Below are 18,908 nucleotides of genomic sequence, written 5' to 3' on the forward strand. Positions count from 1 at the left end.
CCTCACGACCACTTTGAAAACGTTGAAACCACTCGTGCACTATAGGCAACCATCGCCATAAACTTGTCTAATCAATGAAAACGTTTCGGTAAAAGTTTGACCATTTTTAAAACAAAATTTAATGTTGGCTCTTTGTTCGAAGCTCATTTTCGCACCGATAACACAAACATACTGACACTTAAAACACAATAACTTCACTTCCAATCAATGAAATTCTCACTGGACAATCGATAAGGATAGTAGACTCTAACGCATCAGTCGATAAATAGAAGGCGCCACCAGGGGGCGCTAGATTCCTGTTCCTTTGGAAAGCGCCTTGTATTATATACATGTGTATGTACTTACATATATACATGTGTATATAGTACATATAAGTATCACCATATAATAAGGCACATATTGTATACATACATACATACATACAAATATATATACTATGTAAATAAGCAACTATTTCCTTATATAGTGCAAAAATAATTCGCTGCTAGCTTGATTAACCTCACATTTCTTATAATACATAATTCTTCACTTCCTCATGCGTAAAATTGACGACGTGTGAATGGAAATTAAGAAAAACCGCTCGACAAGACTATTGCACTTGTAAACAAATGTTTTCCGGTAATTGTAATCAATAAGATTCTTCCGAAGTTCATTTATTTTATTATTTTTCGCACCTGCAAATTAAGCCGCTTAGCATTAACACGTATGACAATGTAATAGATATATGCAATTACATTTATTACGCATGGTTTAATTAATCTACAATAAAATGGCAACATTTAACGGTAATACTAATTTCCATTTTTAATTTGCATTAGCAAGTAAAATGAACACACACATACATACATGCATACTTACATAAAGCGAGCGCTGCGAGTGGAGCACACACACACTATGTAATAACAACAACAACTGTGCCATTTTGTGCTACCACGCCGTAAAGTCTCCACACGCACGACAAAATATGTCCACCACCAACACACACCACAGCAGCTGGTGAACTCAGCCGTGTGCGTACGTGTGTGTGTGAGTGTTGCCTCGTGTTTGTTTTGGCGCTGCTCGCTCGCACCTCGCGCATCCAATTAAATATTTGCGTCGCTCACGTAATCCCACCCAACAACATGGCGGCCCCAGGCAGGGGACGACCGCTGGCCGACCTCGCCGCCGTTCGTGCAATGGATACACGCTGCGGTTGGCCATGCAGGTAAACTCGTAAACTGTGTTGTGGCAAAAACAACAACAGCAACAACAACATTTATGACTCGCACAGCAACAACAGCGTACGAGCGGCGCAAATGTGGAGAACAATAATTTTGTGTAGCCAAACAAAGGCGGAAAAACGAAAACAGCTGCAGGCAATGTGTTATTGCTGTTGTTTTTGTGGTTTGTGCGTGTGCTTTAATACACTGTTGTTAGTTGTTGCTTTTTATTTTGTGATTGCTTCACTTTTTTTTAGTGTAAAATAGTTATAATTCAATTGTGCGTTAAATGCGGCGCAGTGCCAGCGACGCACGAGCGTAAATCAAAAGCACCGTTTGGCAATTGCTTTTGTGGCAAGAGTGCAGCAGCTGCTCAGCGCTAGCGCTATTGCAGCAGCGTACATTGTCAGCATTGACAGCCACAACACGCCCACCGCAAGGCGAACAACGTCATTGCACACAGTTGTGTAACGAAAAATGCAACGTGCCAACGGTTTGTGCGCTGTGTGGCAAGCAATAATTAATCGTTAAATCATAATGTGTATGTGTAGGTTAATGTTCGCTAATGTCCAAAGTGCAATAAAAAATTATTAGAGCACAGATTTCGCTGGAAATGGCAACAAAATGGCCAGCAGATACATGTACTTACATATATGTATGTGTGTACGTACATACTACATATATTATTTGTATACCTATGTATAGTATGCCATGAAATGCGAAATCAGCGCACTTTATCTTGGAGAGAAGATTTCAGGCCAAGCTAAAAAATTTTGTGGATAACGCAGGGCGTCATTGGAACTCTTGGCATATACACGGTCGAATCCAAAATGGCCGATGAAGTAAATGTCGGCATCTTTTGCGCGGAGTTAGATCTCATGCGACCATTCAAGTTACCGGCAACTGCAGGATCTTCTAGGCATATCTATCTGAGATAGCTGACGGCACAGGAAAGGGCATAAATTTGAATGCAAAAATACTCAAACGATAAATAATAAAATTTCCAAAAGGGTTGACAGACGGATCGCACCGAAAATAGGGTGAAAGTGCGAGATATATAATTGAAATTCAGTCATTATCTTTTCCTGACAATGGTATATCTGTCCTTTTGTCGAATATGTCGGATAGTGTATGTGTTATATTATAGTTGAGCTTCTATAACTCGAACTCTTGAATTGGCAGTAGAAGTCAAATTTTATGCAAATTTCCCTCCATTACTCGAAGTTCCCTCTAACTCAAAGTTTTTTGTGGGTTTCGCTGATTCCAGTTAGGGATGTTCAACAGTATATGTAAATAATTGCTTGGATACCGATCCTCTTTTCTACTTGACGGCTTACATCCTCAAGTATTTCCCTGGCTTTGATTCCTGCAAGTTCCAAGAGTACTAACTGTTCGGTTGTACCCGAACTTAGCCCTTCCTTACTTGTTTACAGCTAGTATTATTATGACAATTATTTAAATTAATATTTGCTTAGTACATATCGCTCATTTGCTGCAAGACCGGCATAAATCAAAAAACGTGATTTTTGAGTTAATGCTGCAGAATTGTTCGTTATATCATACTTCATGTTGAGTGAAAAATTCATATGAATACCTCTTATATGCTCCGCTTGAGAAGAGGTGTAAGGTTGTAGTCAGTTGAAAACTTTAAACGCGTTTTCTGGAAAATCGATTTTTTGACTTATGCCGGTCTTGCAGCAAATGAGCGATATGTACATATATCATTTATTTTATTTAGTATAGGTATGTATATAATATACTTGTATTTTTACTTTATTGGCGTAGACGCCTTTTACGAAATTATAGTCCCATACCTATATATATATACTTATGTACTAATAAAGAATTTTCCTTATAGTTTCAGGTGACTAAACTGAGAGCTGTAGAATTTATAAAAGGTAAGTGTTGACAAATTAGACTAATATACATTGGCGGAGTAGCCTTCAATGCGCTTAGCGAATTCACGTTTAAAGTCTTCAATTGACTCAAACCGAACAGACAAAAGTCGCACGGAGCTAAATCAGACAAATAATGTAGTTGCGCAATGATATTGGTGGAAAATTTGGTTAATAACTTTGCTTTGGCATGGTTTTTTCGGCTTCGGCTCGCCTTTGCCACGATATTCGGGCGATCTGCGTCTGTTTTTGGGTCGTAAGCATAGAACAAAGACTCATCGCCAGTAACAATACATTTCATGACATTTCGGTAATCGGAAAGCATTGTTTCACAGACATTAAAGCGACACTATTTTTCGAAAAAATTTAGTGATTTTGGAATCAATCGCGCTTTCACTTTTTTATGCCCAAATGATCATTCAAAATGGTTTCCAATTATGCTTTCGATATTCCAACGATAATTTCACTCATCGTAAAAGACAAACGTATACTAAACGTTAATAATTATTTTGTGACATTTGGCACAGATGTCTCTAACACTCATACCAACCTAGAAACAAAATATTTCGATGAATGGGTTTTCGAGCGAAATTTAAATTAAAAAGTCTTGCTATTTTTACAAAGAGAATGATAGCAGGATTATGAATAAAAACACGGGAATAATTCGAAATATATTATCAAAAATTTTTTCACAATGGACCTCCTAGATGTATCATCAGACATCCACATCTATCTCAATATTTTATCAAATTATGAGTTTCGAATCACAGAAAGTACCAATAATTAATAGCATTATATATAATAGTCTGAGAGACTGCTCATTTGTCAGTACCGTCGATAACGGACCACTATAGCATCTATCGTTGTTATGCGAACTGAACGATCGAAATCATGTGCTTGTATAGAAAACTTTTTTATTTGACAAGATATCTTCACGAAATGTTCAAAATTCTTAAAAAAAGCAAATATTGGGTTGTCAAAAAAGTCTTTCGGTATTTTTATTGAATTTTATTTTTTTCTACTATGCCGGTCTCTTTCGACCAATTCAGCGATTTTATCGCAATTTTCGAAGACAGGCCTTCCGGAGCGTGGCGCATCTTCGACCACCTATAAACCAGAACGAAAACGTTGAAACCATCGTTGTGCGGTGAAAATGGAAATGTATCGGGTCCATAAACTGCTAAAATTTTATTGGCGGCTTGAGAAGCATTTTTGCCTTTATCGTAGTAATACTGTAAAATATGCCGTATTTCCTCTTTATTTTGCTCCAAGTTTGCGACGCCATAACTCACGAACGACTTAAAAGAAAGATAATCTAAAGTGAAACTTTCGCGACATTTTTTTAAATAGTTGTAATAGAAAAAATCCTTCTTTCAAGTCTTTAAGAATTGTATCTCAATGATCAGCGTAAAGTTTGATGAAGTCCGGTTGAGTAGTTCACGAGAAATCTTGCCAACCGACTTCAAAAAGACAATTTTCGAGGAAAACGGCGCATTTAGCCTAGCTAGCCTGGAGAGCACAAGTTCTCAACGCTATATCTTAGAAACGATTACTCGGATCAACAATATTATAAATGTGTTGAAGAATTTAATACAACAATAAAAAAAATTATATTTTGATACCCGCAAACCCATGCGTGGTTAACGATTTTTATAGTTTTTTTAGTCTTACTTTTAACATTAGATTTGCAAAAGTTTTTTATACTAAATGACTAGAAAATAGCTTATTTCCATACACAATTTTTCGTAACAGTTATTAAACCATTTGTTAATAAAACATATACATATTTGCTCCTAAATATAAAAGTCTACCGCATATGTACATACATACATACATACAAGATGGGTACACACAAGTGAGCAAACTATTTTGATTGCCATGTTATTCAATATTTGTCAAATATTGATTTAATTAAACGAGAAAACACAACGTCAGCAACAGCAAAATATTTATAACTGCACAAGTACTTACATACGTACATATGTATACTGTATCTATACTCACATACGTACTCTCCCTCGTTCACATCACGCTCACTGCCCTCAATTTGTATATTTTGTATATGCCACGATATTAACACCTACGCCAACAACACGTTCAGCGATTCCCCCAATCAGACAGCGGAACGGCAGCAGCAGCGACGAGCGAGCGCAAGCTCAGCCACAAGCATTCACATCTTATCGGCGACCGTGCCAACACCATAAACACCACCACAACCAGCACCAGCGACACCTATTTTTATACGCATACATATGAGTGTGTGTCGAAAAAAACAGCGACTTGAGTGGCAACAACAATAATAAAAGCAAAAATTGTAACAGCAACGCCAACGCCTCCTTGTCGGCTCAGTGTTTGCTACAGCGGATCCGTGAGTTTGCAAATAACACTACAAATTATGGTGCAATGTGCAAAAACATTTACACGCTGCGCCCAACAAAACACAAAAACAAAGTGGCAACAAGAGCTGCAGCAGAATTCGAGTGTTGCAACAATGGCAAAAGCAGCCACAAACTCGTATGTGTGTGTATGCTTGTGTGCAGCATAATAATAAGACTACCAATAAAAGCTGCAGTGTCATAACAACAACAGCAACAACAACAACATCGACTAACTCAATAAGCATTTGTGAAAAAAACAGCAACAACTACGGCTCCAGCACGAGAAAAGTGTGAAAAACTTAACTGCTTGCGCCGCCAGCCTGCGAGCGTGAACGAGATGGCGCGATTGTGAATAATTATAGCCGAAAGTGGGCGTAGAGTTGGTTGTGTGTGCGCTGATGTGTCCATGTAACGCTTTTGTTGGCACACAAATATTGCCAAGCGGCAATGCAGTTAATGTTGCGAGGGGGATTGTCCGATTGTAGTGTATGTGTGCGTGTGTGTGTGTTTCCGCATGAAGTGGGGAAACATTTTCAGATTTTTGTAGAGCTTGCAGCAATGCGCAAAAAGCACAACAAATAAAAACAATGCAGTTACAAGCATGAGCAAATACGTGTATACATATGTATGTATGTATTGAGCATATGTTGTTTGTATGTATGTTTGCATGTGTGCAGCGAACGCAAAACAATGCTAAAATAATAAATTTAAAAAGGGCAATCACAGTCGCTGCATTAAGTGGGTAACCAGCTATTTAATTAATTAAAAAATAATTGCATATATGCATGTGTTTAAGCTTTTACTGTTAGGTATGTGATTCAATTCGAAAAATGTGTTACATATTTGCATATAGCCGCTATGATTGATATTTTCTAATTGGATTTAGAACAAATTCTTAAACTAAAATATTGGGTAGTCGGAAAAGTCTTTTCGTATTTCCAAACTTCAATTTATATTTTTATATTTCTACTAATAAATAAACAAATATGTACCATTTTGGTCTACCACTTTTTGCCATTTATCCGCTAAAGACATTATTCCATCAGTGTAAAACTTCCTTCAGTATAAATTGAAATTTCCAAAACGGAAGCGAGCGAACCATTGTTGTGCTAGACGAACTGATTTTTTTTCAATTTTCCCAAATTAAATTTAAATGGAGCTTAATATCTCACCTTTGCAACACTATGTGGTATGATACAATGTGATTGGTATCACTGGAGATATACGACTGCAACGACATCTATTGACTAAATACGAAAATACTTTTTCGACTACCCAATATTTAAAGTTATTAATATGGTTCGATATTCGGCGAATCATTTTGTGCCCATTGATCTACAGAAAGACCGCTGAAACAGCGGAAAAAAATTAAATGCATCTGGCAGCGAGGAAGATTTTTCTGCTAAACATTATCCCAAATCCAATCTCGCACTTCCTCTACGATTCCGGCTGATTGGCTTATCTTACGATAGGAAAACAATAAGCGGTGTTTAAATCTGTAAGTAAAAAGCACGAAATGATAAAAAATAAAAAAAAAGAATAGTTAAATTTTAGACATTTGAAAAAAAGGTTCAAATTTCGAGTTTCTTCTTTACTTTTTTTTATTAAAAAAAATATAATTTTGGGAACTTAAAATCTCAAGTCATATGGTCAAACCCTTTTTGGAGATACGATGGAGAAGATTTTGAAAAAGAGTTTGAAAAGCACAGTTTTGAGGAAAACCCTTTTAAAGTTTCAACCCCGCTTAAACAACAGCCGAAAAGTTCTTTTTTCTGACTGTTGTTTGACAAAACGATTTTGAATTTTTAAAAATCACTTTACTACCGCATGCTAGACAATTTTCCAAAATTTTTGGCACATTTTTGAACAAATTTCGCGTTTTGGGCCCATCACATGGTATCAAACCCTTAAAAATCGAGAAACAATTAATTTCTGAAAAGAAATAGTGTCTTCACAAGTAGTTTAAGGGGTAGCTTTTGGTAAATAAAGAGTTAGCTGGGTTCGGAAATGTTCAAAATCTGATACTGTTGGGCTTTTATTTTCGGATCGGAAAAAGTGGTAAACAATTATCGTAATTTGCTGATGAATTATAGTCTGTATACCAAATTATATTCTCAAAAACTATGCTTCTTAGAACATTTCAACAGCACTTTCAAAAAATTTTATTGTTATCAATAAGAAATTTATTAAGAAAAGATCGGAAAGTTCGTGTCGAACTTAGTTAGTTCCAATAATTTAGTTTTCGTTTGATTTATTATATAAAATAATTAAAAACTTTTAGAATTGTGGGGTCTGAAAGCGCAATCTATGTTGAAGAACCTATACACCTCCAGAGTTACTGTCTTAAAAAGCAATAAGTCTAGGAAAACGTGAATTTCGCATGCAAATTCTTCAAAAACTGCGTATTTAGTGGAAACCCCCTCTAAAAAAAATTAAAAAAAAATCAAAATTTCCAATTTGTCCACTAACTTTTAACAAAAAGTGTACGTGTAAAATAAAACAATCGGAAAAATGCCGTCGTTGAAAACAACAAACGAGTGCCACGTCAATTGCAATTAGCGCAAACAGCGCTGACAGTGCCAATAGCAATAACAATAGCAACTACAAAAGCAATAACGACAAAAACACAACACCAGAGCAAAAACTGCAAGCAAAAAGGCAGCAAACGTGCTCAGCAGAGAGTGAGTCCATACGAGCAAATGAACGGCTGTCATTGGCCACAGCGGCAATGGGATAAACGGCACATAGGAAAACTACAACAATGCGTGCGATCCACAAATCCGATTGGCTGCGTTCGGTAGGAAATGCAATAGTGTTAGTGAGTATGGGACAGTGGTTTACTGAAACTGAGGGTTGCTTGCTTGAAATTATAATCAAATTGGCGCTGGTGCTGTAGTCACTGTAGTAATGACTGTTGTAATGGTGTGCGTAAGGTTGTAAATTGTTGTGTGTATGTGTAGTGTAGGGCATATGTTTGCAGTGTTGTTGTAGTAGCTGTAGTGCTCTACTGGTGGTGGCGGTTCCGCTGGCGAAAGATTACATGCCAACAAAGTGAGGCGGTGCGCACACAGCCATTGAGCCATGTGGTCGAACCGGTCGCACAGAACTCTCCAATACGCCATACGCATACACATGCGCATGCACGCAAACACACTCAAGCGCTCATTGAATTTGTATGAATGAAAACGAGTTTGCCTTTGTGCTGCCAGCCAAGTCAGAGAGGTGTCAATTTTAGTCTACAATAAACGACGAGACGTGTTAGATGTGTTGCTGGCGCGGTTTCGAGGAAAACGCGTGAGAATTCGAGGAATTGTGTAAGAAGACGCATAAAAAGAAAGCAAAAAATGTATTGAAGCAATTGAATGAGTTTAGAAAATCATAATTGAAAATTAACAAAAGAATATTGCAAAGTGTGTTTTGGTAAACAAAAACAAAAAAATAGTGAAAAATCATAAAATACTTTAAACGACTATTTACCGTTACAGGCGCTAAGAACGAACACCAGCAAATGTTAAAACGCGTTTTAGTTACTTACAAGTGAAAGCGTGTTGCGCAAGCTTTGTGAACATAAAATATTAATAAAAAAATTATAAAAAACGAAAAAAAACTATAAAAAACAACAATTTATTAAATGAAAATGGTAAAAGTCGCCGGCTTGCCACCGACGAATGCGATCAGTGAACAGCAAGCGCTCGCTTTAAGCTACAGTCAACACTTGCAACAGCAACAACAACAACAGAAGCAGCAGAATCAAAGTCCACTTACGCTAAAACAGCAAAATACCGTTAATCAGCAGCAACAACAGCAGCAACCAGCCGCAACTATTAGTGCGCAAACCGCTTACACGCTGGCCGAATCCGCTTTGCAACACTCGCTGCTCTATAAGATGGCACGCACACCGCATCTCAAGTCGAGCTTCTCGATCAATTCGATCTTGCCCGAAACGCTCGAGGATCACCATCAACAACAGCAGCAGCAACAACAGCAACATTCACCACAGCAATCGCCACAACATCACGTACTGCACCAACTGCAGCAACACCCAGCATTGCAACAACAATACCCACTGCATTTGCAGCAACAACAACACTATCCACCGCCGCATGATATCGACAGATATCGACGCATGCCACCTAATAGCTTTCTCCCCTGCCACTCACCACTGGGTTCAGAGGAGCATGACGTCTCCGATGTGGAGTCCGATCTCGATGTGACGAGCATGTCGCCACCACCGCTGACGGAAGGTAGTGAAGTGAGTGCGCACAGCGCGGAGAATGGCAAACGAAAATACCGACGCAATGGACGCAACGGACGCATTGGCGGCGGCGCTGTTGGACATGCGGACGAAAGTGCCGACAGCGAATTGGATGGCGGCGAGGAGGATGTGTTGGCGGATGTGTGTGAAGGTGAGCTCGATGGTGGCGTGGATGAGGAATGTGAAGAGGAGGATGTGGACTGTGATGCGGAGGGTGATGGTGAGGGTAATGCCGATGGTGAGGGCGGTGATGCAGAGAAGTCTGCGGATGGCAAAACGACGACCGATAAGAAGGGTAATGAGAAGCCACCATACTCCTACAATGCGCTGATCATGATGGCCATAAGGCAGAGTTCGGAAAAGCGGCTAACGCTGAACGGCATCTACGAATATATTATGACGAATTTTCCGTATTATCGTGACAATAAGCAGGGCTGGCAGAACTCGATACGGCACAATCTCAGTTTGAATAAATGTTTTGTGAAGGTGCCACGGCACTACGATGACCCCGGCAAAGGTAACTATTGGATGTTGGATCCGTCGGCAGAGGACGTGTTTATTGGCGGTTCTACGGGAAAACTGCGACGTCGCACAACGGCAGCATCACGTTCCCGACTCGCCGCCTTCAAACGTTCGCTCATCGGTCCCATGTTCCCCGGCTTGGGTTATGCGCAATTCGGTCAGTTTTTATACCCACAACAAGCCGCCGCTACTGCGGCTGCGCCCAGCCTACTAGCCAGCATGTACGGCCGTTACCATCCGTTTGTGCCGAAAAGTCCAGCGGCTGCGGCAGCAATGTCTATGCAATTCGGTGGCGGTGGCGCACCCAACTCACCCGCCTCCGTTATGGCCAACTACAGCAGCGGCATGGAACGTCTGTTGGGCGCTATGCCACATCAGAGTCATCCCGCTGCCGCAGCAGCGGCCACCAGCGAACTCTACCAGCGTCTACAATACCAACAATTGTTGCAACAACATGCTGCCGCCGCGGCAATCGCCGCACATCAACGTCATCAGCAACATTTGGCGGCTGGCGGCCCCGTGCCACCGCCGCTACACGCGCAGCATTCGCCACATGCCCCACAGCATATGCAACATTTGGCAGCGGTGTCGCCACATCAGCAACAATTGCAACTCGGCGCGCATATGGCCGCACAACCTGCCTCACCCGGCCAACCGTTATCGCCGTCGGCCAGCGCATTGGGTGCGCCACCAGCAGCCGGCTCAGCGGCGTTATCACCCATACTCAAGCCGGTGACGGTGGTGGCGCGCAGCGACAGCTGAGTGGACGCACCTTATGCAGCAACGGAGGAGGCTGTATGTATATAGTTATAGTATATAGCAGTATATATGTATCATATATAGTTGATAACAACTCCTAGTTAATTAAATTTAAGCAAATTTGTAAACTACGCTTATGACTTGTAGGAAGCGGAAAACGGCGCAGTGTTCGGCAATCTTGAGTTATGCTCTTCTAGGCAAATGTCGACGTGGCGCCTGCTTTGGAAGGCTTTGATTGTAAATTTAGCGAATTCAAATTGGTATTACTGTAAATGCGTGCATTTATTGCCTATAAATCAGAAAAAATTATAAATTGAAAAAAAAAAATTAAAAATTGTAAAATTAAAATTTGAAAAATTAAAAAAATTAAAAAATTAAAATTTGAAAAATTAAAAGTTTGAAAAGAATTAAATTTAGCATTACGAGAATATACGAAGAAATTGCTTAAAGCAATTAGCGCATTGCTTTTGAGTATTTACTTTAACGCGATTTCTGTTTGAGTTTGTATGTGTATGTATTTAGCAATATAATTAAAAACTGTTAGCTAGTAAAACGAAATTGAAAAATCAAAAAACGAATACGAGAAATAAAAATTATTTATTTATTAAAAATATAAACAAACTTATGTTTCATTCGCTTGGTGCATACTTTTTGCATAGATTTTGGTTAAAAATTTTGATATTATTAGGACATATAGTAGTTATATGTATTCGCGGCAGAATTCTACCAAGTTGACAGTCCTTGACCGGATTAAAAATCCTGGTCCGTTCTGGTTACGAATACCCGTTCTGGTACTCACCTTTAATTGACTGTGTGACCTCGGCAATTTTTGAGTTAATATAAGTTTTTGTTTTTGCAAGATTTTAATTTTTTTGAATATTTTTAGAAAAATTTTGTTAGAACTCTTTTTTCCACCTACTCTTCTGAGCAAAACTGTTTGAAAAGTAATTTTTCGGTGTTTAAAGTCATTTGCTTAAACTTAAGATATTCTGAATCGAACAATCAGCTGTCATAAATGGAATATAGTTGGTATAGCCAACGGTTTTACTACTTGTTTGAGATATCTTCATATTATTTTTTGTACTGAATTCAATTAAAAAACTTTGTTGCAGCTTTTATCTGAAAATAATTCGCCATTTAAGACGTAGCTACGGAAAAGTAGCCAACAGAAGTCAGCTTCTGAAAAAAAAATATCTGGAGATTTTAAGGGGTTACATGGGTTTCCTCGGGTAAAAAACAGCAGGATCATATTATATAAAGTGAAAAAATACATGTTTTTGTTAGAACCTTAATTTAGAACTTGGACGAAGGAAAAAAACTGAAAAATTTTTACAAAAAATTAAAATTTCAGCGAAAATTTTGCGACATATTTTTTTCAAATAGTTGTAAACGAAAAAAATCATTCGTCCAAGTCTTTAAGAATTGTATCTCAAAGAAATGTGTAAAATTTCATGAAGATCAAAACCGCAGTTTCGGGAAAAACGCGTTTAAAGATGGCGCACTTAGCCTAGCTAGCCTCGAGCGCACAAGTTCTCAAGGCTAAATCTCCGAAACTATTACTCGGATCAAGTTGAAAAGTTAGAACAATATTTTAAAGGTGTTGTAGAGTTTAATAAGACAATAAAAACAAGAAAAAAACATTAACTTAGGCTGCACCGAAGCTATTATACTCATCACAGGTACATTTCTTTTAGTAATTAAGTGTTCAGTTTATATGAAAGCTGTATGCTATAGTAAGCCGATCTGAATAATTTCTTCAGAGATTACATTGTTGTCTTAGAAAATAACCTGTGCCAACTTTTGTGAAAATACATTGTCAAATGCAAAAGTTTGCGAAATTTCAAAACGATATCTTAAAAACTGAGGGACTACTTCGTATATATGTATACAGACGGACAGACAGACATGGCTATATCGACTCAGCTCAACATACTGATCATTTATATATATACTTTATAGGGTCTCCGACGCTTCCTTCTGGGTGTTACAAATTTCGTGATGAACTTAATATATGTACCCTGTTCAGGGTATAAAAATCGATTTTTTGAAACCCGAAACCCATGTATCCTCTTAATAAACGCATGGTTTCTGCTTTTAGAACTTGAAAGATGTTGAAAAAGATTTTGTTTCACTTAAAAAAATAAAAGGATAGTTCATATTATTTCGATTTACTAAAAATTTCTCTAAATTATTTTAGAAATGTGTTGAATTCATACCTACTATAAGGTCGGACGGACCACTCAATAAAAATGCAATAAGTGATTTATCCGGTAGTTATTAACGTCTAAACCGAAATAGTATGGTATAAAAGGTAGTAACTCATTTATACGGATCCGTCCCCATACATAAAGAGCATACTTGAGACATCGTTGATAAAAAAATATCTAAAAATTCATTATTTTTCTCAAGGTATTATATTTATACTACAGGCACCGGCCCACAAATCACCACAAACCCTTTTTTTTATGGATGAAATGGCAGCTCTTGAATCTCTTGAGGTTCCTCTTCGTCTCAAATGCGCCATCTTGCTGGTTCATATACCCATTGAGCCGAAAATGGACCCCTCATCGCTGTACAAAATTTGGCTTGAAAACGTCGGATCTTCCTGGAAGTTTTCAAAAGCTCAAAGGCCGAAGCGATGTCGCTAGGGAAAGTCGAGCGGCTTCAGTTCTTGCACTGGCTGTAGTTTGTACGCTTTCGATTGAAGATTTCGACATAAATTGCGCCAAGTCTCTCCATATGTCAGTCCGAGTTGCTGCGAATAGAGCCGAATCGATTCTCCAAGGTCTCCAAGGTACACTCTAAGCTACGGCTACTATATTTTCTTCACTGCTAAACGTGTTAGACGTCTTTTTATGATCAAATCCCAAACAATACTGAACAAAAATAACTGCTTGTAACGACTCACACGTGATCTGTCAAAAGAAGGCTATTGAAAAAAGTACCTTTACTAGGATCACCCGTTATTTGCGAAGTATTTTGAACTGTTTTCTTCATAATTTAGATTGTTTTATTTACATTGTATTAAAATTAGATAATAATAAAATTTATTGAGAGAGAGTGTTGCATTGATATTGCCACTGCATTTATTTATTTATTATTTTTTATTTTATCAAAAACACATCAAATAACAGATTCAACAATACTTAAATAATACATTCTGCCCCAAACTTTGTAGTAAAAGTTTTCTCACCATTATAAACTTTTATTGCGTGCAACAGACGCATACATACATACATACATATACATACATACTATGTATGCATGTAGTTACATACAAACCTCCACCCGCTAAAAAATTATATTAACTTGCTTCGTATTATCCGCAAATCTTCGCCACTTTTCACGCCTCGTTAATTGAACTGCTTCCAATTTGGATTAATCTGTTGGCGAGACAAATGTAGAATGAACGAAATTCCACTGAACGGAATTCCGTTGAAAATGAGAAGTAATGTCATCTTAACAGGAAGTGCCTAATAAACGCACAATAATGCCGTTAAGTGTGCCGTTCTTCGGCGCTGATATAATTTTACGACATTTGTAGCTTCGCGCGTCGGAGTCGCAAGCGTTTAAGTGTCGGAGCGCCGCGGTGACGGACGGATTGTTCTGTCAAATCAATTTCAGTCATGTGATTCATTTGGACGTGTAACTGTTTTGTGTGTAGGCGTGACAATTACAACAAAAATAATTTAATTTCTTATTTATGGAGTGTTAAGGCAGTTGATTAATCTCTGTAATTTTCGACGTGGAGCTGATACAGTTAAGTAGTTGTGTTGAAGAATTTAATGAACCGAGTTAACTGTGTTTACAACAGCGCGCCAGTCGTTCTTCCCTTGTGTTGTTTGACGCCAATTGGAGATTTCAAAAGCAGCCAAGTCCTTCTCCACCTGGTCTTTCCAACGGAGTGAAGGTCTTTCTCTTCCCTACAAGTACTGCGTCGAATACTCTCAGATGGTGTGTTTTCAACCATTCGGACGACATGACCTAGCCAGCGTAGCCGCTGTCTCTTAATTCACTAAACTATGTCACTGCCGTCGTATATCTCGTACAGTTCATCGTTCTATCGACTGCGATATTCACCGTGGCAAATGCGCAGAGAACCATAAATCTTCCGTAGAACTATTGTTTAGTGAATTCGTAACGCCAACTCATTAGATGTTGCCATGGTCCATGCTTCTGCATTACATAGCAGGACGTGGATGATGAGTGACTTGTAGAATATGGTCTTTGTTCGTCGAGAGATCACTTTACATCTCACTATTATCAATATTGAGTCTAATTGGTTTGAGGTCAAAGCTTTATTGAGAAGAGTCATGTAGTTTAAGCATATACTCAGACTCTTACAACAGAGCGCTCTATAATTAAGTCGTCAGCTCCGTCTGACAACATTAAAATTAAGAGGTTGATTTTGAGACCAAGCTCGCTGAGAGTATTACAAAATGTTTTCTCATTTAGGAGAGAGGTGGACATCTGTCAATTAGCTTGTAAATTCGTGGAATGCTAAATTTGCACGAAACCGTCGAGAAAAAAGGCAACAACTTTTTCATATAGTAGTTCTCTATATTATGATATCCCTTAGACAGTATTGTCCAATTGTACCTCATCTTTTCTGAAGGTACCGTTTGAATCGCTTATGTTTCTTGTAATTATGAGCTGAAGTATAGCATTTTCCTGCAAATTAAACCAATTTACTGGTGAAATTATGACAATCTTCATTTCATTCTTTGGGGTTATCACCGTAGGTCGATCTGTGTCGAGAACACAAAACTTCGACAGTCACGCCTGTTCTATGCTTCATTTGCATATAGGTCCTTCTGCAGTGGATACTTTTGTTGAAAATGTGGACTTACTTGCTTTCGTTGTTCCCTCTTATATCTCGAATAAAAGGAGCTTTTCGCTGGAGCTTCGTCTTTCATTCTAAGATTTTTATGTGCTTAACTATATTCATGTTGCCGTAGAGCTCATTCACATTGTGGTTCCATCTTCGCTCCTCGTCGCTCACGCGGACGGCTCCAAAGATCTTGTAAAGAACAGTTCTCTCGAATGCTCCAAATGCTTCCTCATCTTATCATATGATAATCGTGTCATTTGTATAGTCATCATTCGTAAATATTTCCCAGACTTCCATAAGGCTTGACAACTTACGTTTTATAGGTTCTAAAGACAGCCATAATTTTAAGAAAGGAGTGATAGAAGAAAAAGAGAGAGAGACAGAAAGATTTTCTCAGTATTCAGATTTATAATTTATAAATAACTTTGTAGAGTAGTGCCTGTTCTGGCTCTTAGATCTGCTTCACAGTGTCCAGTGATATGACTATGTCCTGGAGCTCATTGCATGTCTACGTGGAAGGATGCTGATTTCACTAAGAGTCAACTAGCCAACGGGCAACAGGCAACACCCTACAATTAGAACCCAGCAAAGAGTAAGCAGAGGGCCCAACCAACATGCTATAAATAAAGCTGAGTGTCGGTGATGACAATCTCTAGCTTGCTTAAAAAACAGGCAAACGGAGGAATGATACAAGAACTCTAGTAAGCGGACTTACAGATCACTGTCTAATTGGCAGACATGCTGAAAACTAGAAACACCATATTTATTTATTTATACCATAGAGGCTGTCAGGAGGTAGAAGAAGTGAAGACTATAGAACACCTTCTATAGAACATCTACAGAGACATCTTCTACGTGTCCTGTATAGGAAAGGAACCGCAATCGGACGAGAGAACTTCATCAGAAGCACGTGCTGTTTCAGAGCGGACATAATAAAAGGAGGAGGGAGGGTTTAGTCACAGTGGCTTCACAATGTGACTCCTAAAAGCCTAGGTGCATCGTCAGACAAACACGCTACTAACCTACATACATTTATTGCAATGAAAAGCTTATCAATTAAATAAGTATATCGACCATGAAGAAGTGGCAGAAAACATATAAGACCCCTTAATTTTAGCTTTTAATATTTAAAAAGCTAAAAGACACAATTGAATGCGCTTAAAAGTGCTCAATTATAAAAATATTTATTATAACTTAGAGTAGCGATCTCAAATGAGAAATGGACTCACAAAACGTCAATCGATTGCCTGTCAATGCTTTTGAGCAAATATGCAACATAAAATACGAGGTGTTCCTATCCATCGCTATCTTCAGCTATCGGCAACTGTCACCAATCACACATTGGTCTTGTCTATGCTATGCGCTTGCAGCTCGAACTGCCCTGTCTATCCCTGCCTGCTACAGGCGGTACGTGTACTATAAGTTACATAGATTATGGTCAATTGTTGCTGTCATTTTGCAGTTGCACATTTCAATTGAGACTAGTGGAAATGCGCGCGCGACGAACACATTTGCGTCAACCGCGACGATCGGGATCGCGATTGAGGAGCTAACGAACGCGCTGTTGCCAGAGATGCTAGAGACGGCGCTGCCGCGGCAGGGTGAACGTCGGTGAACGCCGACGGGCGGGCGAGCGATTACCTTTGAAGAACACACGGACTTTGAAGCGTTTGTTTTGAAATGTCTACGACGCTTTTATATATTCTAAATAACAACAACGGGCATATTAATGTCGACGGCTGCGATGACGACGCTGTCAACCGGCTGCGCGTAATCTCGTACAGTTTATCCAATTCAATTCACTTTACTTTAATTTCGTTTGAATTGAGGCAACGCATGCCAGCGTTCGCTCGGCGTCCGTCTCTTTGCAAGGCGTGTGGACGCTGGGGGCTGCAAGCGTAGACGCTGAGCGCCGTAAGCGCGCGCTTGTTTGTGTGTGTACGGGTCGTTGCGATAGTTGATGGACGCGGTTTGCGCGGCGCATGCGTCGCCTGTTCCTGGTATTATCAACTTTAAGATGCTGATTACTCGCCTCAACTCGACTCGACTCAATTTGTTAATATTATATGTAATTTAGTGCCAGCTGTGTCAGTTATTGCTACTATGTATTTGCACAGGTCGTTGTTGCTGTTGTTGTTTTTTGTGCCTTTACATTTTTTGCAGCGTGCAATGCACACTTTAGTATCAGATTTGCTGGCAACACAATTTCATTCAACTTGCCAATTATGTGCTCATTATTCAATCAAACTAAATTTATTTGTTTGTCCATGTTTTCTTATAGCTCAACTACAACAACAATAACAAAAACTACAATGAAAAGTGAAAAATACCCAAGTAGACAGAGTATACTAATAAAAAATGTGTGGAATTATTAAAAAATATATTCTTCGAGCGTGTGTAAGGGAATGTGAACACTGGTGGTTGTGGGCGGCTTTGGAATTTCCTGACTGCAGATGTGATTATACATACTTATTTTTGCGGAAATACTTTTACTTGGAAGAAAATTTATGTTTAATGTAGAAGTCTAGTTATTTGCTTAGGCGCCTATTTTGAGTACGATTGTATTAAATAATATGAACAGATATTTTTTGTTGTCAGTCCGGGTCAAATCTGATCAGATGGTGTATATTTCATAGAGAATTTAGATAGATTGAAAGTTTTTCAAAGCTTCTACAGCAGATGTAGAGGCTGCTAAAAAGCGGCTGTATATACATACATATACTGGGTTCCGGGCCACAAAGCGATTGCTGTACACAAAATAGCTTGGAGATTGACAAAAGTCTCATCCGTGTAGCTACTGAACAAGCATAAGAAATACGAAAGTCACTAAAAACAAGAAGCAATTTTTATATTTTTATTATTGCATTACTTGTATTCAATTGTATTAATATGTATTTTTTTAATCAGTCCGGGTCAAATTTGATCAGATGATATATATTTTATAGAGACTTGATTTTTTCAGAACTTACTTTACAGAAGCTGTAGAGGCTGCATATACATATACTGGTTTTCGGGCTACAAAGGAATTTCTGTAGACCAAATAGCTGAGATTGCCAAAAGTCTCATCCT

General features: G+C 38.6%; 1 protein-coding gene across 1 annotated transcript; it reads left to right on the forward strand.

Annotated features, from left to right (window-relative positions):
- Positions 1 to 8,563: 8,563 nt before the first annotated feature.
- Positions 8,564 to 11,590, forward strand: LOC105222730 (fork head domain transcription factor slp2). The gene has a single exon (XM_011200172.4). The coding sequence runs from the start codon at positions 9,104 to 9,106 to the stop codon at positions 11,009 to 11,011; it is 1,908 nt and encodes a 635-aa protein (XP_011198474.2). The 5' UTR covers positions 8,564 to 9,103; the 3' UTR covers positions 11,012 to 11,590.
- Positions 11,591 to 18,908: the final 7,318 nt, after the last annotated feature.

The sequence above is a fragment of the Bactrocera dorsalis genome, chromosome 1, assembly GCF_023373825.1.
Source record: "Bactrocera dorsalis isolate Fly_Bdor chromosome 1, ASM2337382v1, whole genome shotgun sequence".
Taxonomy (NCBI): Eukaryota; Metazoa; Arthropoda; class Insecta; order Diptera; family Tephritidae; genus Bactrocera; species Bactrocera dorsalis.